This window comes from Condylura cristata, unplaced genomic scaffold (assembly GCF_000260355.1).
Source record: "Condylura cristata isolate star-nosed mole 26May11 unplaced genomic scaffold, ConCri1.0 scaffold00028, whole genome shotgun sequence".
In the NCBI taxonomy this organism is placed as follows: domain Eukaryota; kingdom Metazoa; phylum Chordata; class Mammalia; order Eulipotyphla; family Talpidae; genus Condylura; species Condylura cristata.
The window spans coordinates 16,413,067-16,434,853 of record NW_004567129.1 but is presented as its reverse complement, the minus strand read 5'-3'; the positions used below and the strand labels follow the sequence as shown (position 1 = coordinate 16,434,853).

General features: G+C 40.2%; 1 protein-coding gene across 3 annotated transcripts in view; it reads left to right on the top strand.

Moving 5' to 3' along the window:
• TANGO6 (transport and golgi organization 6 homolog (Drosophila)) overlaps nucleotides 1–21,787 on the top strand; it is a 151,093-nt gene that overhangs the window by 10,871 nt on the left and 118,435 nt on the right. For all 3 annotated transcript variants that reach the window (XM_012730422.1, XM_004690436.2, XM_012730423.1), the window contains exons 6-9: nucleotides 4,267–4,429; nucleotides 5,559–5,641; nucleotides 18,785–18,897; nucleotides 20,308–20,484. In XM_012730422.1, coding sequence (XP_012585876.1) covers nucleotides 4,267–4,429; nucleotides 5,559–5,641; nucleotides 18,785–18,897; nucleotides 20,308–20,484 — 536 coding nt within the window. The remainder of the gene's footprint in view (nucleotides 1–4,266; nucleotides 4,430–5,558; nucleotides 5,642–18,784; nucleotides 18,898–20,307; nucleotides 20,485–21,787) is intronic.

Sequence of the window (21,787 nt, the reverse complement as noted above, 5' to 3'; positions counted from 1 at the left end):
ATCATTTGTTTTCTTTAGAAAATTTTTATTAAGTAAAGAAGGTAAATTAACACGATATACAGTTTAAAAAGGACAAAAGAGTAAACAGAAATGTATGTCTCCTTCCAAATTACCGCTCTCTTCAAGAATTAATCACTGTTACCAATTTCTTGTTTATTTTCTAGAGATGTTCTCTATATTACATATGTGCAATTATATGAATTGGTGTATGTTTGTGTATTCTAATTTTTATTTAAATAATAACATAACACACACACTATTTTTCACTTAACACTGTACCTTGGAATAAAAATTCATATTGACTCAAGTGAAAAACAAAATGAAAACTGTGTACTTTGGAGATCATTTCATGTAGTAGTTTCCTATAGAGCTACCCTGCTCTTTTTCATGAGCATATAGTATTTCATATTGATGTGCCATAATTTTTTAAAATAGGTTCCTATTAATAGGCATTTGAGTTGTTTCCATTCTTTTGCAATTACAAGTGTTTGCTGTTGCTAGTCTTCAGAAATCATGCACATGTGCAATTCTTAGGATTGAAATTATTGCTTCAAAGGGCATGGACATTAAATTTTTGACTGCTGCTACTATGTGTGTCTTCCCACATCTTTGTCTACAAGATACAGAGTCTTCTTAATCAGAATTCCCCAGGCATAACATTCCTTTTGGAGTAGAATCCAAAAAAGGTCCTTCAGTTGCTACGTTGTTCTTCAGCATTGTCATGGGCAGCATGGTTAGGAACACATGCAAAGGCCTGGTACTTAAAAGTGCTAAGTATAAAACATCTTGTAGGACAAAGTTAGCATTTGCGATGTTGAGCAAATATTTTCCAAAACTAGTAGTTCTAGTTTGGGTATTTAACAAAATGATGTAATTAGGTCACAGGTTTTAGATTTGCTGAATCTCTGTCAATGTCAGATGTCACAGTTTTTTGTTTTTTAAAGATTGATGTATTTATGCATACAGAGCTGGGGTACAGGCCAGAGGTTCAGGGGTGGTAAGAGGGTTCACCAGAGACAGAGAGGGGAGCAGAACAGGCCGACTGACGAAGTACACTGCTGAGGGGAGCAGCGGGCAGGTCAGGAGAGGTCTGCCGCACCATGTGGATCACTTCGGGGTGGGATTGAACTCATGCTGAAGTAGCTTTAGCTCGGATGTCATAGTTTTTTGTTTTTTATCATTAAACAATTTGTATTCATTTATTCATCTCCAAACCGTTTACTCCATTTCAGCATTGCAGTGGCAGGAGACTATTGTGACTGCTTGGGTGTGAGGTGGGAACCAGCTCTGGACAGGACAGCATCTGTCACAGGGCGCGCACACACACATTTAAACTGAGACTGGGGCAATTTTGACAGGCTAATGACCCTACTCTGGATGTCTTAGGAAAGTGGGAGGAAATAATAGCCCTTGGAGGAGACACATGCAGACAGGAGGGGAACATACAGGTGCCACATACAACAGTGGTCCTGCAGATGTCACAGTTTTTAACTGAAGATTTCTCCTGTCTGCAGAGGATGCAAGGGTGCCTTTAAAGTTGGGAACAGAAATGCAGTTTTTTTTGCCTAGAGCAAACCTGCTCATAATTATTGGAGATCAAATATTTTTGAAAATAAAATATAATATTTTGGGATAATTCAGACACAACAGACTGTACAGGCCCCTAAATATACTATAGACTTGATCCTATAAATTTTATTTGTCAGTGCTATTTATGATAGTAAGATTTTTGGGGAAAAGATGTCTAGCAATTAGGAAAAATAAATTCTTCCATATAGCTTGAATTTAATATTTTAGAGGAAAGTGTAAAAATATTGGAAAGTTTCAGAAATACACAGAACTGAATGTTAAGGGTGGCCTCAGTTTAAAAGAAAAAGTATTTTATAGAGTTGTATTGGAAAAAATATGTCACTGCTTTTTCAGAGAAGACCTGTTGTAGATGTGTTTTTTCAGGTGTGGCTGCTGGGAAGTTTGAATTGAACCTTCAAGTGACCCTTCTGGAGGGGTGTCTTCCTCCTTCCCAGGGGAAGTGGCGACCCAGGGGGTGGAGTCCCTTGATGCTTCTGGACTTCTGTGGGCTTTTCCTGGAGCTGCAGCACTGATAAAGGCTGTCCTTAGGACAGGCTCAAAGGTGACTGGTCGGTCTGGTCGGTAGCTGGTATCGAAGTGGCCATTGTCTTCTTAGCTGGGGAAGCAGTCTTTCACTCACAGGGCTGCCATCCCTCTTTCCTGGACTTGCTTTTCTTAGAAGAAACCATGCTTTGACACGGGAAAGCGGTCCTCTCCAGTTTTCTGAAGAGGGCACCTGTCGTGGGCCGTGGCTGTAGAGAGGAAGCAGCGGTTTCTGTCGCTGTTGAGGCCTTTCCTCTCCGAGTTCAGCACATCGACATTCTCAGCAGCTGCCTTTCAGACTCTCACTCAGCAGCAGCTGGTGCTTCAGCCGAAGCTTCTGAATCTCGTTTCGGAGCTGAGAATTTTCAGACTCCAAAAATGCCTGCTCCATCTTGAGGCTTTGTATGTGTCCAGTAAACTTTGTTTAATTTTCTTCACCTGGTTTTCAGCATTGTTCTCGATTTTCTCCTGTTTGTCTCTTAAAGGACACTTTTGAGTTCCTAGCATAAATGAGAAGCTTCACATTCTCTTCCGTCAGAGAATCCAGGAGATGTGAGCCTCGTGTGTCTCTCCTTCCTTCGCCTTCCAAGGAACCAACCTCTGCATGTTCCTCTTTAACGCGATCAGGCAGACAGTGGTCTTTGACACCCGCCACAGAATGTGGTTGGCTCACTTTGTCACTGGCACCTGCTCCATCTGTGTGTGCGAGCGCTCCGAGTCTCCTCGCTCCTTCCCATGCTCTGGCTCCATCCCTCTCTTTCTTGGGACAGCAATTCTAGACCTTCCTGAAGACACTTATTTTCACCCACACCACCCAGTACTTTCTTCTAAAGGGGTCATGTGTGGTCCTGAGATTTTTTCACTATGTTTTTCACATCAGTCTCCGAATCGGTGGGCTTCGACTGCCTCTCCAAGGGACTGCGTCTGTCTCTGGAGGCAGGCCTTCAGGGGGCACTCACTTTTCTGTCCATTGTCAAGGAAGTTTCCCGCATCTCTAAGTGACAATCTAATTTGGATTTGATTAAGTGCCACCAAGCACAGGGCTTGTAACATAGGAGGCCTGGGCTCCACCATAGGCAACTCTAGAGCTTTGCAAGCTTGTGTCTGTAGTCTGGTTTCCTCTTCAACTTTTCCATGAGCTTCAACAGGCCTGACGTCTTTGGCCTTTTCTTTTTTTTCTTATCATCAGTCTCTTTACTACAGAAACCAGCAAGGTAGCACAGAGCAGGAGCTCCCCGGAGAAACCCAAGACTTGTCTCAAAACTTCCAACATGGCCTGCAAAGTGGCCCATAGTTTCTCCATGATTTGCTGGAAAGATGTGGGGTTGCAGGCAGCTGGCTCTCCCTGGCTCCACAGGGTCATGCAACTTTGTCCTAGGAACCAGTGTCCAGTGGAGCCACCCCTAGCCACCCAGAATCCTACAGAGTGTCCCCAACAGAGTGCCAGGCAACAGAGCTTACCATCACCTGGCTGGGGTACAGCAAAGTTCTAGAGGACAGTGCTCTCTGATCTCTCTGCTCACTGCACAGACACAGTTGGTATTACCTATGCAGGATAGGTAGGTGTAGGTTGGGACATGGAGAAGGCTGAGTGTAACTTGGAGCACTCTCCAGATTCCACCTGACTGTGCAGCAAGCCCAGAGACTCAAGGCCATGTATAGCATAGCTACACTCATGTGTCAGAGGCAGGTGGAGACATGGATATACAATTCGGAATCTGCAGACCACACCACGATGCACCAACTTCATTCTGTGAGAGCCAGGGAGTCCTAGCTGGTAGGGTTCAGAAATGCCACACTCAAGGCCACCTTGAAGCTGAGTAAGATGAATCACCAACTTGCTTGAGGACCTAGTTCTTCAATCCCAGGTTCCCTTTTCCCTTCCCATGCTCATTTTCAATCTTTATTTTCCAAACATTCTACATGAATATGTATGTTACAAATTTTATAAAATTATTTAAGAAAAAGCAGCTTCTTTAGTTCTCATACCCATCGATATACTGGGTTGTTAAAAATAAATAAACAACATCCTAGTTCTGTTGAATTATAGTGGGTTTATTCTTCAGCTTAAAGAAATTAGTGCTTCCTCTTCTTAGTTAATGCGATTCACCTTGTGAAGAACCTAGTGTTTAACTCATGTAACTTTTCTTTTAGATTCTGGATTTATTTCACTTTCAAGATAAATTGACAGCCCGACAATTCCAGAGAGTTGCCACCACTACCTTTATAACTCTGTCAAGAGAACACCCACAGTTGGCAGCAGATTATTTGCTGCAGCCCCTTTTGGCACCTCTTCATCGGTGCTCAAGCACAGCAGGTAAGGCAGGCTGTGTGTTGGCTGGGGGGCCCTCTGAAGGACCTTCTAGGTCTCAGATCTAAGTGACTTAAGTCTGTGGTATTTTAATAACTTCCACTTTTTATTTTGAAAAATCCACTTCATAAATTTTCCAGGAATATATTATATTGAAGATCATATTAAACCCTGTTCATTTCATGGAGACTGATCAACTTCATATCTTGACCACATTCAGTTTTATGCTCTCTACAGGCACACATATTTTTCCTGAAACATTGAAGAATTATTTATAGACATCACCTAATAAGCAGACCTTATTCAGATTTCTTTCATTTTCCCAAGAATTGAAACTGTTAGTTAAAAATCCAGAATCCAGTCAAGAATAATGCACTATATTTACTTGTTATGTCTTTTTTTTTTTTAAAGATGTATTTATTTATGCATACAGAATTGGGGTACAGGCCAGAGTTGCAAGGTGTTGAGAGGATTCACCAAAGACAGAGTGGGGAGCAGAATAGGCAGATGACTGAAAAACACTGCTGAGGGGAACAATGAGCAAGACAGGAGAGGTCTGCTGCACCATGTGTGTCAGCCCTTGGCTGGGGACCAAACTCATGCTGCAGTGGCTGCAATAGCTTCACAGTGCTGCACTTTAACCCATTGTGCCACCAGGGAGGGCCCATATTACATCATTTTTTAGTTTCCTGTAACATAGAATAGTTCCCTAGTTGTGCCTTTTACTCTTCATTGAAGAGCCCCTGTTACAGTTTAGACTATGGGCTCTAGACTTGGAGGCCGAGATTCATTCCTCTTGTGGATCAGTTATTTTTATTCCGTATCTTGTCTGTTCATTTAAAGTATTATTTACTGGACATCTCTTTCCGTACATTCTTCATGAGCTAGGTTACCAGCTATATGTCTTTCTTAGTGATACATAAAATAACTGTATGCTGATAATCAGTGGCATCATAGATTCCATGAAATCAATTTAATATTGCTGTATTGTACAATGGTAACCATGTCAATTTTTCGAATTTTTAATTTACTTGCTAACTACTGAACTATCTTTCTAGCAAAACTTACTTCCTTCGGCAGGTTTCTTCTGTTCATTGAGGAGCTGAGTTTGGCTAATTTGGTTTTTGTTCTCTAGAGATTCCAGAGAGTGACATGGCACCAGGGACCATTTTGGTGACAGAAGAAGAACTTAATAGATGTGTTGAGGATATTTTTAAGGTTGGTACTTCAGTCACTAATGTTTTAAGCTAGTATTTGTATTTGATCTAAAAATAATTTTCTTTTTAACTAGTCCTTCAAGAATTGGCATGACTGGTTTTACATTCTAAACTGTCAAAATCTTTTTACTTTGAAAACTAGAAATAACAATCTGTGAGTAGAACTGATACACTTTAAAACTATCTGTTTCATTATTTACTTTGAATGTTAAGCAGTTTATATTCTCTACTGGCACGTATCACTGATAAAAGTATGTGAATGCATTTACCATACTGTAGGCTTCCTAGAAGTGTATGATAATATTGAATCTACTTTATAAGTTTTGATAGTAATTACCATCACTAAGAAGTCTCAATAAATGAATACTGCAAATGACTAACTAAATACATATTGAAAATGCAAAAAAGAATATAAAAAAGAGTAAATTGTATGTTTTCTATGATTATAATTTTATATATGAAATACATATTTTAAGGCAAAAATAAAGTCCATTGTGTTAAGACCAGATGGAGTTGGGATAAATGGTCTTCAAAGTTGACTTTAATAAATCTGAAATTATATTTTACTATTAGAATTGCTCATATTAGTAAACACCTTTCAAAATTTTATTTCATGTAAAAAGATGAAACAGCCACTTTGGAAAAGAGTTTAGCAGTTCCTCAAAAAGTTAAACATGAGGTCATTGTGTGACCCGCAGTTCCACTCTGAGGTATCTACCCAAGTGAAATGAAAATGTATTCACATAAAAACTCATGCACAAATGTTCATAGCAGCACTATTTATAATAACCAAAATGTGGAAACAGCCCGCATGTCTGTCAACTGATGGATGAAGAAACAAATGTGATATACCCATATAATGGAATAATTTCAGCCATAAAAAGGAATGAAGTATGGGCTCATGCCACAACACAGATCATCATTTGAAAGTTTTAGTTTTTAAACTTTAAAAGAAGCCAGACACAAAAGAATACAGTATTGCCTGATTCCATTTTTATGACATGATCACAGTAGGCAAATTCTTAGAGGTGGAAAATAGGTGAGTGATTGCTGAAGACAGGGGTGGGGAAATTGGGCGTGACTGCTAATGGATATAGACTTTGTTTTATCTCTAAGATAAGGAAAATGTTCTGGAGTTGGACTGTATGACGGATATACAGCCTTGTGAATATACTCAAAACCACTGGATTGTTCGTTTTGGGAATGAATTTTATGGCATGCGAATTATAGCTCAGTAATCAAAAACATATTCCACATCTCATTTCTATCCTAGGGCAGCAAATTACACATTTTAGAGTGTAATTTACTGGTTACTGGGGGCATAGTCAGGGGAAGGAGGCCAGTGGCGCTGGGGGCTTGGTGGAGGGTGAGTGACGCTTGTGCATGATGGGGCATGAAATCTCACATGAACTCCCACTGCACATCATTATGGAAATGACTGGCAAAGCAATAGACTTTGAGAGAAGAAAAGTTTAGTTTATTATGAAATAGTTCAAATGAAAAGAAAACACTTCATTCCCACGACTAGCTTAAAATATTCAACACTACCATGTTAGTCGAAGTCCTCTGTCTACCTGAATGTCCCTTGCTTCCCACTGAAGGGGCCAATACCTTGAACTTATATTGTTGCTTAAGCTGTTTGTAGTGGTACTGTGTGTGATTTTGCATTTTGTGTAAATGGCATCGTAATTGTTCATTTTCACTGTTCACTTTCACTGTTAAATATCTTATCCCATTATATGACTGTATCATCATTTGGTTTTTAATTCTTCTATTGGGAGACATTTGAGTTGTTTTCAGGGAATTTTGCCAGTGTTGGGTGCATTGTGGTTTTAAGTAGCAGCTAGTTTTTTATTATTTGTAGGAGTTGATCTTTTTGTGTTTTGTCGAAGTTTCAGCCTTATACCTAAAACATATACAGTGTTGTAAATTGATGTTACTTCAATGAACATAATTAAAATAAATTTGAAAATGGTTATGTCAAAAGGCTTGAAAGTGCTGGCAGAGGTAGGACTAATGGTGAGTAACCTTTGGTCCAAACCTCTCATACTGTTCCTTATTTCTTGGAAGTCAACAAATTGCTTTTGGGGGATAAAGAAAGCAAAACAGTTTCTTTAAGTCAAGTGAATTAGCCAGTAAAAAAACCAGAAATAATGAATCCTGCCTTTTCTACTATTTCTGCCCTCAAAGAAGGGGAGGGGATCCTCATAGTTCAGTGAATAGTTTAGTGAATTTAAAACATCCTGGAGAGGCAAACAAAACATTAGTTTGCTGTAGACACTTGATTATGCACAGGGATTGGTCTGTCGTGAAAGCAGGAAGGGGTGCACGGGTAATTATTCTCTCTACGAGATTTGGCAGCTCAGCTGCAGTGGGAAAACAGAGGAAATGTGTATGTTGGAGGAAAATGGTAAACACTGTGTAAAATTTAGCAACAAAGGATGTGTTGTCTTTATTAGCTTTCTGCTAATACTAAATTACAGAGTACAGCTCAAAGGCAGGAAATAAGGAAAACAGCTGGGATGGTTGAATTGATCCAGCAACTCACTTGGTAACAAGAGGGTGTTTAATTTTAGAGAGCCATTTGGGAACATTTCCAGCTCTGATTTCACTCTTATTTTTTACAGATATGTTGAGATACAATTCACATAATGCACAATTGACACATATGAAGTGTTCATTTCACATGATTATGCAGCCATTACCACAGTCTAGTTTTAGGATACATTGTCCTTCTTAAAAAGACCCCATACCCATAACTTACATCCCATTCTCCCCCACTCCATTTTGTTCCTATCCCTAGGCAACCTCTAATGTACTTTCTGCATCTATAGGCTTGCCTGCTCTGGATATTTTATTTAAGGGGAATTATAATAGGTGGTCTTTCTGCAGTAGCTTTTAGCTTAGCATGATCTTTTTAAAGATCATCTGTATCACAGCAGTAAGCTATCCTTCATTCCTGTTAAGGCCAGATAACATTCCATTAGCATTCCAGCAGTCTATGAAAATTTTGATTTATCCATATTCTCATCATCACATTAATATCCCTTTTTCAAAAGTATAGCCCTCCTACTAGGAGTAAAGTAGTATCGCACTGTGGTTTTGATTTTCACTTCCTTGATGGCTGTCATGTGAAGCCTGTCATGTGCTTATTGGACGTTTGCATGTTATCTATAGAGAAATGTCTGCTGGGTCCTTTGCTCCTTAAAATATTAGATGGTCTTTTTATCCTTGCTGGGTTGAAAGGTGGGACTTATTCTTCCCAATAGCTCCTTCCAAATCCTCCTTATCAATCTGCTCTGTCTCCACACTTTTGTTCCTTCTCTATGCTCTTTCTAAATGGAGGCTTCTTTAGTGGTCCTGTTTTCATCTTAGTCTGTTGTTTTACTTTGAAGCTTTAAGTCTGTTTTATCTTGGTGGCTCATTTGACATTTCCAGTTTGACTTCCTGTGTCACCTGTATTATGACAGCTGCCCATCTGGCTGCCGTCTCAACAGCTAAATGCAGAGCCCTGAATGCCGCAGAGCCAGTTTCTTCTTTATCCTCATCCATTATCAGATTGGTTATCTGGTTTTCAAGACCATAACAGAACTAGAAGTAACAAATTAGAAGTTAGTTATACTAAGACATGCTGACAAGTGAATGACAGCAGAGAAAAGCAAAAAAGGAGACAGAAAAATACCTAAAAAGAGCACAGTTTGAAAAGCAAAGCATGTCGAGGCTGGTATGTTCAGTATACTTTATTTAGGGAGGCATAGAATCCATTTTGGAGGGATATAAAAGACTTGAAATAAGCATTTTGGTAGTTAAAGGCATAAACCCTCATCCTCTGAAAACTCTGTGGCTGGAACAGTTGCTGGGGAAGGCCTTTACACCCTTCCCTCCTTCACAGACAGCAGCCCGTGGGGCCGTGTGCTCAGCTGGGCCTTGTGGGATGTTTGCCACACTGTGGGTCAGACACAGAGACTAATCCTGTGGAATCGAAAACTCGGGGTTGCCACTTGTACTTCACCTGCCTAAGTAATGCTCGCCATTTCTGTGAGTGTACCTTACATCTGGTGTTCATCTCAACCACTTTCAGGCCAATGGCTTCTCACACTCTCTCCAAACATGAGGCCTGACCCTTAGAATGCTTCAGTTCTTTTGTCCTCCTGGGTATGAGAGGGGTACATAGTTTTTCTTTGTCCAGAGCAGGGAAAGAGACCCAGAGGGCATAGACATTGGTTGGGGGGGGGCAGGGTAAGAATTCCATTTTTTTCTGATTTGGATATATTCTTGCTCTTAAGCGAACTGCCAGAATCTGACACTGGACAGGGGTATGTTTCTATTTAATATTCTTTGCAATACTCTCCCGAGACTCCCTCAGGGTAGGAGAAATTTTAAGGTAGGAGAGGTTAGAAGATACCTAATTAGTTTATTTTCTCCATTCTCATTCCCATCTTATCTCTGTTTCCAGATTGAGGGGATCTTGACTTTAATTATCCAAGTCTTTTCCCCCCAGTTAATCTTAATGAATTTCTAATTAAATTTTCTTTGTGAGACCGGCCTGTTGGCTTCTTTTTGTGAATTTTTAATTCTTTTTGGAGATTAAGTTAGAATAATGGAATGGTAGAGTTGGAAGTAACTTTAGAAATAGTTTAGTCTAACCCCTATTTTGGGGGAAAAACTTTACTTTTTAAAACAATTTTAGGTTCACAGAAAAACTGAGTAGAAAGGACAGAGAGTTCCCTTACACCCTCTGCCTCTCCACATGCACAGCCTCTCCTACTGGCAAGATCCCACACAGAGGGACATCTGTGATCGTCCATTTTCCTATGTTGACATGTCACTGTCATTAGTAGCTTATATTGGGGTGCTCTCGTCGTGGTACAGTTTATGAGTTTGGACAAATGAAATTGACAATAAAGGAAACAAAAGTCCAAAGATTATGAAATAACTTGTCCTGAATCGCACTAGGGAATGGAGTGATCCAGGGACTGTTCTCTCTTTCTCTCACTCTGTCAGGAAAAAAATACTTTTTGTACATGGTACAAATTTAACAAGTAGAAAGGATTTTAGATTGAAAAATTAGTCTTCCTGCTCACTCCTGGACCCTCCCATTCATCCAGAAAGAATGCAACCTTCTTTCTGGATGTTCACATCTCACATTTAACTGTGATCTTGAATAACATGCAGAGGATGAAAAGACATGACCTTCACACCTTCCAGAGCTGCAAGTGTTAGGCTTTTTGAGTGCTGAGGCTCAGGTACTGTGGGGTAGTATTGTGGAAAAACCGGCCTTTGAGTCTAGCACACGTCGGTTGGAATCTAGCTCCAGGGCTGACCATCCAGTGGCTTTAGGTGACTCATGGATGAAGGTCCATTTTTGTGTGTTCACTGCATATTTCAGTGCTCAAAAAATTGTCAATTCCCTTTTGTTCAGTGCAAGTCTTTTTAAAAATGACTTATGCAATAAGGTCTGAAAGAATGCATAGTACAGAATCCTCTGCTGGGTGACTTGCCTTATTCTTTTGTTTCTCCCAGTCTTACTTAGACTCACTAATACATTAGAAGTTCTGGATGCTACGGTCAAAAGAACCACTAATATAGAAGGTAGCAGCTTGACTAGTTTAATTTTTAATAGAGATAAAATGAAGTTCTTGACTGTTCTGAATTTCAGTGTTAGGATTTGGTCAGTTGGATTGTGAATAACTCGTGTTTGCATTTGCACACGTGTATCCCTACACAAGAGAAGATCATGAATTAAGAAAACTTTTCCATTTACAGTATATTGACAGGAAGAAATATTTAGGAATGAACTTAACATTTGCATAGTGCTGTATATTCTGCAAGGTATTTTGACATGAACTATCTTCACTGGTTCTTATGCCCAAATGTAATGCACACATTATAAACGAGGAGACTGAGATTGAATGTCTTAGTTTAAGTGTCTTACCCATTTTAATCACTTAAATTGTGATTTTGGGCAATCACACAGTAGCAGAAGCAAAATTCATACCACATTTCCTGAGTCTCGACTTCCCAATGTTTTTTTTTTTTTTTTTTTGGAAAGGGCGTTGTGCCCTCCCTGGTAGCACAGCAGTTTAAAGCACAGCATTATGAAGCTATCTACAGCCACTGCAGTGCTAGTTCGATCCCTGGCCAGGGAGGTGACCATGTGGCGTGGCAGATCTCTCCCAACCTGCCCACTACTTCCCTTAGCAGTATATTTCAATCGACCTGCCTGTTCTGTTCCCCACTCTGTCTCTGGTGAATCCTCTTACCAACCCTGCACCTCTGGCCTGTACCCCAGTTCTGTGTGCATAAATAAATAAATCTTTTAAAAAAGAAAACTTATTTATTTATGCATACAAGAGCTGGGGTATAGGTCAGAGGTACAGAGGGGTGGGAAGTGAGAGGATTCGCCAGAGACAGTGAGGAGAAGAACAAGTGGATCCCTGAAATACAGTGCTGAGGGGAGCAGCAGCTGAGACAGGAGAGGTCTGCTACGCCATGTGGGTTAGCTCCCTGGCCAGGTATCTAACTAGCATTGCAATGACTGTAGATAGCTTCAGAGTTCCCTTGTGCCACCAGGGAAGCTACCAATGTTCTTTTAGCTACTATAGAGTGGTCTCTTGCGGTGTGTTTTAACAGATAATGAAGTTTACAAAACAAAAAACAGAGCACGAGAGGATTGATTTATATTTTGCTTTGCTAGGAGACAAAAAGATGTTTTTTTATTAATTAATTTTGACAATTTTGATTCTAACTTTTTCTTTCCTTTTTAATTTAACTTTCTAGTCATTCCTTCTAGAAAAAAATCAGTCCCCCAGACATTACTGATAGATGGCGAATGAGCCAGTACAGTCAAATCAAGCCTTCTTTTGTTCACAACTTGCTCTTTCTTCCATGGTTGAGTTTCTTTGATTTTGTTCAGTTAATTAATGCTGGTTGAGTAGCTTCTAGCTATGGTTAATTTTAACATAAAGGTTAGTGTAACAGTCCCACAAGAAAATAGGCGTTTGAAGAAATAAACAGCTGTCAGCCTACTTTGTTCATTCTTTATTGGATTCTCTCAGTCAGTCACAAAAATTAGCCAAGTCCCTGTGGATGCCAGATACTCTGCTAGCTTTACAAATACAGAAGTGATTAAGAGCTGGTTGCTGCCTTCAAGGGGCAACCAGTCAAGCAAACAAAGAGTTAAAGTATTGTGTGACCCCTGGTTAGAGTCCCAGATTCCTGCACTGTTACCTATAGGGCCGCCCTCCAGGCTTAGATGAAGGGCTGAGAGGTTTAACCACTGACGCCTATCCTCATGGCTAGATTTGTGATAGAAAGCCAAGACACGTTCAAAAAGGAATGTGGAAATCCCCAGAAAGGAACGAGGAAATCCCCAGACTGCCACTGGGGTCATGGGTACCCGTCTGTTTCCTTGTCTGATCTATTCTGAGCTGTTGCTGTTTTCATAGATCCATATTGGCCTCTTATTTTGCCCTCAGTCCTACCCTATTTTTATGCCAGAAAATTTACCCATTAGTATGGATCTTTAACTTTTCTTTAAAATACCAATTGTTGTTCCTCTCAGAGAAACTTATTTGCACCAAAAATTGAGAATTACCAACTTCAGAACTGATAGCAGAATGGAAATCATGAATAATGGTTATAAGTTTATTATACTTTGGTCAAGTTAAAAGTTCAGTGTTTCAAAAATTTCAGAGTAGAAAAGGAGTAGCTAACTTTTTTCAACTAATCTTACCTCTGGATGGCTGCTGAGGTACTAGAAAGGTATTGAAGAAAATTAAAATTGTGGTCAAATCAGAGAAAAATAGGTTAAACATAAAAGAGGCTTGTAGGTTTGATTAATTCAGACATTTAATTTCCTAGGTAAGGGAAGTGAGATTCAGATAAGTCATTTGACTTATCAACTGGTCAGTGAAACTATTTATAAGCAACCATGTGTGAAATACCCACATTAGTTATATTTTTGGAAAAACAGGAAATTCCAAATGGTATGGAATATTTTTACTGCAGGAAGAAATGATTTATGAAATATTGGATTGTGGGCCCTTCCTGGTGGCACAGTGGGTTAAAGCACAGCACTATGAAGCTATCGATAGCCACTGCAGCACAATTTCAGTCCCTGGCCAGGGAGGTTACCCACGTGGCACAGCAGACCTCTCCTGTCTCTCCTGCTGCTCCCCTCAGCATTGTATTTCAGTAGATCTGCTGTTCGACTTCCCACTGTCTCTGGTGAATCTACTCACCTTCTACACCTCTGGCCTGTACCCCAGTTCTTGCATGCATAAATAAAATAAATCTTTAAAAGAGAAATATTGGGTTATGTTTCAGAACTTGAAGTCCCACCACACTTTGCCTCCAAGTGAACAGGGAAGATCTTCAAATAGAAAGAGGTGAATACAGAAGAACAGGCAAGAGGTTAGGGCCCTTTCCCAGTGGAAGGCACAGCTTCTTGTATCTTCATTGCTTATTGGATCAGTGCTGTCACCAGCCCAGTGTGGAGGAGACTGGAAGGAACTGGCCTCAACACTTTCCTCTGTATACAGTATGACATCACTGGAAGGATCACTTATTCTAGGGCAGTGGTCATTGTTGGAGTCAGCACCAGAAGACTGAAGTCCAACATTGACCAGCCCAGCCTCCTTTGTTTCATATGGATCACTAAACTCCAGATACAATTCAGTGATTTGGGGCGGCAGTGGCCAGATTCCATTCTGGAGAATAAGTAGAGGGTATTGTTGGATGTCAGGGGAGGACCAATCTATTAACCTGCCTGTGAGTTCAGTGGCAGGCAAGAAATTGGAAGAAGGGACCTGTGCTTCAAAAGGGGTGGGGATGATAGGGCCTGGAAGGTACTACATGAGACTTTAGGTTTAGAAGGAAGTGGTGGTATAAAAGTCGCTGTCCATGGTGCCACCCAGGAGCTGCCATTGTACTTTGCAGAAGATTACAGCACTAGGGTTATTAACAGCCTGATCAGCTGGAAGCTACTGACTCTGATGGGGGGGGGATAGGTTAGGGATAGAAGCAATGAAAGTAACATGCACAAGGGGTGGTGAGTATTGGGAGCCCTGGGGTACATGCTTTGCTCTTTTAAAAATTGTGGTGAAACACACTGTAAAATTTACCATTTTAACTGTATTAAAGTGCACAGTTCAGTGGCAATAAGTTCACTCACAGTATCACATGACCATCACACAGCATTGTTTCAGAACCTTTTCATGTGATCAGTCCTCCCTCATCCTCTGGCAACTGTTTATCTACTTTCTTTCTCTCTGGGTTGTGCATGGATTTTATGTCAGATAGATCTGGGTTCATTCCTGGACTTGCCAATTATATAGTGTACTTTTACTCAACAAATCTGATTATCTGAACCTCCATTCTTTGAAGTTTTAGGATGGGGGAAAAAATGCTTAACCTGCAGGTTTCTTACGAGAATTGATTATATGTTAAATGTTTAGCTGACTACCTTGTTTATTCTTGAGTAGACATGCAGTGAATGGTAGGCATTGTTTGCTTTGTGGGCTCCTTTAAATTGTTCAGGATTGTTTTTAAACTGCTTATCCACTAAACATTCAGGCAACACACAATTTAGTCTTCCTTTCTGATAGGTGGTCAAGTAGGAACTTCACTTTTGTCTTCAAGGCTTGTTGAAGAGATGAGAGATAATCATATATCAAGGATTATTTGTTGTAAGCTCTAAAATGCTGTTGGAACGTAAAGAAGTCACTCATGGTGGTTAGATGCTTAGTAAATACTTTAATTAGTGAATGAATGAATGAATGGTTGAACATTCAAATATATAGAGGTAGGGCAGAGGCTGGGTCACCATCTCCAAAATATAGTCTGGTCACTAGGACACAGAACAACCTTTAAGGTAGATAAAAGAAACTGGATTTTGAAGGTCGCTTTTAGATGGTCAGTCCAAAACATCTGGGAAATTGATATACTCTGGCAAGGAAAGTAAGACAAGGAAGGCACAGTACTAGGAGGAATTTTTACTATTAATATGGGGAAGGAAATGACACTCTGGTGTATGTCAGTGGTCACTCAGGTTGAGATGTCGTATAGAAAACTCACAGGTCAGATTGAGTCCAACAGGACTTTATATTGAAATCTTTCCTCTTTGAAAAAGCAATTCCTGTTTCCGTAGCCCTGTCTGTGAGCTTAATGGATTGTTAGTTGATAGACTGAGAGGAGCTAGGCCTCACTTCTCTCTTTCCACAGGCTCTAACCCTCATCATCCTATTCCTGTTTTGTTTTCTTATCATACACGTTGTAATCTGACACCATATTTCATATTTTTTATTTACAGTCCCTTTATTAGAAAGCTCTTTTGAAGCAGATGATTTCATTACCACTCTGTGCCTAGCATACAGTTGGCACTCAGTGAACATCTGCTGAACCTTGAGAGGAAAGTATGTATGTGTATAAATAGTGGTATGATTTTTTTTCTAAATACAAGATTAATACCTGTTTCCTCTAAAAAAATAAAAAAGTAGATGTTTGGACATTGGAGAAATTTGTCAACAATAACAAACCCCTGAGAAATGTGCTTGATTGAGTTCATGTTAGTTGAAGTGCTTGGTCCAATCAAATCAATTTGGTTGACTTAATTCTGGCTTTATTTTGTTTGGTTTGGTCAGGTTTGGACAAAAAGGTGCTGGTAAGGGAGGGTTACTCCACAGGGATTACCTTCTGGAACACAGGATCTTGAGCCAAACATTAGGTCCTTACTTTTTCTGGGGGATCTCTTTCTCTAACCTCCTGTAATTGGTATATCATAGTTAGGCCTGTATATGACTTCTGAACACTGCCATACAATGTGTTTCATTTAATGGGGTTTATAGAGATTAGATCATGCACAGGAAGCTGGCTCTGTTGTTATCTGGTTCCACAGAGGAGTCAAGAGGCTTACAGGGTGTGAAAAACCAGGGCTGATTTAAAGGGATAGAGTTCTCTGGGAAAGCAAAGAGATACTCCCAGCCTGTGTCTCCATAAACAGCAGTTTCCTACTTCCCTACACCTTGTACACTATCACTGTCTGCACTATCAGTTCTTAGTTGATTTATTATAGCAGTGAAATTTTGAAATTCTGTTGTTTTTCTTTGGAGTTTGAATCCATTTTGTATTTAATACTTTGCTGTTTTTATTGAATTATGTTGTTGTAACTGGCTTATTGTTATTATATTGTTTTACTTGTTTTATTCTTCCTATTAGATCATCAATAAGAGATAAGGTCTCATTCATGTTTGTATTTACTACAATGCCTAGAACAGTGCTTAATTTCAATGTATGTTCAGAAAAAGTTGGTTGAGGGCCCTCCCTGTTGGCACAATGGGTAAGGACACAGCACTGCAAGCAAGCCACAGCAGCTCCAGTGCGAGTTCAATCCCCAGCCAGGGAGCTGACCCACAGGGTGCAGCAGACCTTGCCTGACCCGCCCACTGCTCGCCTCAGCAGTGTACTTTGTTGATCTGCCTGTTCTGCTCCCCACTCTGTCTCTGGTGAATCCTTTCACCACCCCTGCCCCCTGGCTTGTACCCCAGTTCTGTAAGCATAAATAAATAAATAAATAAAAATCTTTAGAAAAAAGAAAAAGTTGCTTGAAGGCATTTGTGCTAGCCTTTTGGAAAGGTGCAGCTGAAATACATAATGTAACTATTGTAAATAAAAGTCAGCATTTTCATCCATAACCCTATAAAACCTCTGTTTTTGAAATTTTTTTTAAAAAAGATTTATTTGTGCATAAAGAACTGGGGTACAGGCCAGAGGCTCAGGGGCGGTGAGAGGCTTCACCAGAGACAGAGTGGGGAGCAGAACAGGCAGATCGAGGAAGTACACTGCTGAGGGGAGCAGCGGGCGGGTCAGGAGAGGTCTGCCGCGCCATGTGGTCACCTCCGGGGCAGGCGGGAATCGAACTCATGCGGAAGCGGCTTTAGATTCTCAGTGCTGTGCTTTAACCTGCTGCGCAACCAGGGAGGGCCTGTTTTTGAAATTTAAGAGTGAACTGGGTATACCCATGTGGCCATTAAAGTCATAAATCTAGAGCAAGCTATGTTTGGGAGGGTCTGTTTTTTTGTTTTTTTTTCAAAACCACTTTTTCTAGGAACTCTCCTGCCCTGTTGCTGGGAATGCAAACTAGTACAAACACTATGGAAAATAAACACTATGGAAAACTCTTCGGAGGTTCCTCAGACTGCTAAACATGGAGCTTCCCTATAACCCAGCAATCCCACTCTTAGGTATTTAAGACACAAAAACACTGATTCAAAAAGATACCTGCACCCCCATATTTATTGCTGCTTTATTTACAATTGGAAAGACATGGAAACAGCCCAAATGCCCAAAAATGGATGACTGGATTAAAAAGATGTGGTACCTATACACAATGGAATATTACTCAGCAACCAAAAAAAAGAAACACATGCCTTTTGTAGCAACCTGGATGGAGCTGGAAAAGATCATACTCAGTGAAATAAGCCAGAAAGACAAGGAAAAATACCAGATGGTTTCACTCATAGCAGGAATATAATGGAACAGGCGAGAAAATAATGATAATGATAAACTGCCATATACCTGAGACATTTTGTGGGGGTGGAGTGGGGAATGGAATCAGAAACAGTGGGGGGAGGGAAATGCACTGGACTATGGTGATGGCACAGGGTGATTTGGTGATGGGAATTCCAAGGGGATTGCAACTGGGATAGAAAAATGCACAAAATGATGTAAAAATAAGCTATTATATATATATACATATATAAAATAATAATAATAAAAAAGAACCCACTTTTTCTATATGGTAGCAAATGCTTGTTAATTTCTAAGAGCCAGACCTTCAGCAGTAAGAGAATTATTGTAGAGGTGAAAATTAAATGGGTTAGGCAGATTCGGAGTAAAAAACAGAAGAGAAAGGGACAAATGAATGTGTGACAATTACGAGGGCTACAGTGGGAGAGGCCACCACTCCTGCAGGCGCCCTGTTTGCCAACCTCACGTGGGCTCGTGAGCCTAAATCTGAATGTCCTACCATAGGACTGGCGTGCTGCTTCCAGTCAGACTAGAAGGGCTGCTGATAGTTGTATGGTGTTTGATTCCCACTGTCTGGCCTTGCGGCCAGGTACCTCTCACCATTCCTGTTCCCTAGGTGTACGTGGTCGGAAATGAACCTTCCACAGTGCTGCTGGGCTCCCTGCTCCCAGTGCTGGGCGTGCTCTTCTGTCTCTACTGTTACACCAAGCAGAGCGTGTCTCACATAAGGTAAACAACCTAGAGCTCTCTATTTCCTTATAAATGTGTTGTTTTTGTTCTTCTTTTGAATACACTTGCTCCACTTTGTAATGATTTTCTTCTTTCAGTCAGGAATACAGTTCACAGTCAGGAAAGCAGATCTTATTCTGCTCATCTGGAAAAGAAAGAGTTTTGTAGATGGCATGGGATTGGATATAGTTTCTAGAATGACTTCCCTTCTTTGTTCTAGACACCAAAGACAAAAATCTCTGTTCACATGTATAAACATGCCACTGTTTGATCAGTGAGAAATACTGGAATTACATGTTTAAGAATGGAGGAGATAGGGGTTGGGTCATACCTGCTTTGTGGGGAGTCAAGTGGAGCTGAGGAAATATGTGGCACTCTAATGGGGGCTGGGATTTGTGTTATTGCTGCTCAATGTTGTTTTGACTGGAGGGATTTCTTAGGCATCCAGAAAATAATCTTTTGTATACAGGCTAAGTAGGATTCATTTTCTCTCAGCTGTATTTTCACAACTGCTTGTGTTGTTCCTTTTTTCCTTTTAAGAGCTAATGTTCTTTTATAAAATTCAACAGAATTCTGATTTCTGGTATTTCTAGATCCTCCTCTCTGTCTGTTCCCGGATATAATCCAATATACAATAAAGTACCTTCATAGGGTTATCATGAAGACTAACCGTGCACTAAAGTTGTTAGCCCTGTTCCTGGCAAGGAACCAATTCAGTAAATGGTAGCTTATTGACTGGAGATTACCACCCTTACTAATGAAGGAAAGGACTCCATCTCGCTTATCATTCAAAGTTTATGCTTTACTCATAACTTTTGGTCAATGCATCCTTCTAGCCACAGCCCCAAGAGCAGTGGCAAGAGAGAAAGCAGTGGAAGATGGTGGCTACAAATGTGTGGATTTGGATTCAGAGGACCAGCATGTACTAACTTTAGCAAGTTCTCAAAACAGCATCATGTCTTTCTCAGAGACTGAGAAAGAAGCAGACAGTCATTTGGTGGGCACAGATAGGGGATGAGGAATCAACGTTAAATTGTTGGTAGACTGCTTATTGGTCGCCAGCTCTTGGTTCCATTGATGGTAGATGGCATTGTCAGTGTGGGTTTTTTGTCATAGTGCCTGATTCAAAGGCAGTGGGTACACTTGGAAAAAAGTTAACATGGAGTGTATGTGTCATATCAGGGTTGCTACGAAAGCCAAGGATTAGTCAGTCACTTATTGAGTTTGAGGATATTTGCATTTCTGAATTTCACAGAAAGTCTACTTTCCATTCCTGCCCTTCAGTGGTACTAGGTGATTATGCCAGCATTCTAAATGCAGGGAACCTGACAGTCTTTCTTTTTTTAATGTTAGTTTGTTAGCTGTGTAGAGGAAGATGACAAGCTCATTTATAACTGTTTTTTCTGCCAGGTCACTTTGCCAAGAGATCTTATTATGGATTCTGGGGAAGCTGGAGAGGAAGAAGGCAATTGCTAGCCTGAAAGGATTTGCAAGGTTGGACAAATCTGTGCCCTCTCTCCATTCTCTGTGTCAGTTCAGAGCTGCCACCCAAGGGGGCATTGTGGTCGCCATCAAAGAGGCCTTTTGGTGAGTCCATTGGTACTTTACCATCTCTTCAGATTTCATTGTACCCAAAAGGCCATTTTGTGAGTCATCCACTAAGAGGCGCTGGTAGAAAGGGAACCAGAAGCTTGGGCAGCTCAGGTGCTGCTATTTATATTCTCTAAATGACAGAGAAGCCTTCACTAATTCTCCACACTTTTTCTCAGATATTAGTGAATCGTAGGTACAATTTATTGCAGCCTCACAACAAGCCCTGTTACTCTGAAGTCTTTGCAGTGATTCAGAGTGAGGGGAGGCATATGTTCACCCTCAACACCCACACAACCCAGTTCTTTCTCTGACTCACATAGTATGTGTGTGTTCAGAGTTATTTGTAAGGGAAATTGATACAATTGATCTTCTGTGGTAATTGTGTGATGGGGGTTTGTTTCTCATAGGGATTAATTTAGTAAATGCTAGTGGAATGGATGATTTATTTCTCCAATATCTCATGAGTATATTTTAAAGTATTCCCACTTTCTGAGTAATGGATATAGGATGCTATTGCCTCAGAACCTAAGTTCCTATTGATCAGATCCATATAGCATTTAACTGGTGAAGCTAATCAATTTAAATGCCCACTTCACATTCAAAACACTGGTTTGTTGAAGTGCTTAATTTTATTACTCATGGTTAACTTGATAAAAATTTAAAATACTCTTTTAAAATGATGCTCTTGATAAAATGGGGGAAAAGATTGCTTGCAAACAGAATTATCACTACAAACTCATGCTGTTAGCAAAAGTTGTTGAACATTGGAACTTTTTATGATTATAATCATGCCCTTGAATTAAGAGTTTAAAATCCTTTAGCCTGTTTATTTAAAGAACAGTTTGGAAAAACACACCAATTTAGTGACTACAGAGATAAATTTTTAACATTTAATTCATCATTTACTGCTATCTTAACAAGGCTTTAGTGCACTTAGTATACACACATCAAAATATTCAGGTTTGTTTTTTAAGATTTATTTTTATTTATTTATGCATAGAAGAACTAGGAAGTAGGCCAAAGGTACAGGGGCAATGATAGGATTCACCACAGACAGAGTGGGGAGCAGAACAGACAGATCGATGAAGTACACTGCTGAGGGGAGCAGTGGGTGAGAAAGGAGAGGTCTGCTGTGCCCTATGGGTCACCTCCCTGGCCAGTGATCAGGATCAAACTCATGCTGCAGTGGCTGGTGATAGCTTGATCAGTCTCTTGAGACTTTAACCCCTGCACCACCAGAGAGGCCTTACAGCTCTTTTTGAAAATATAGTCTCTAAAATAATAGGCAGTGATTTAA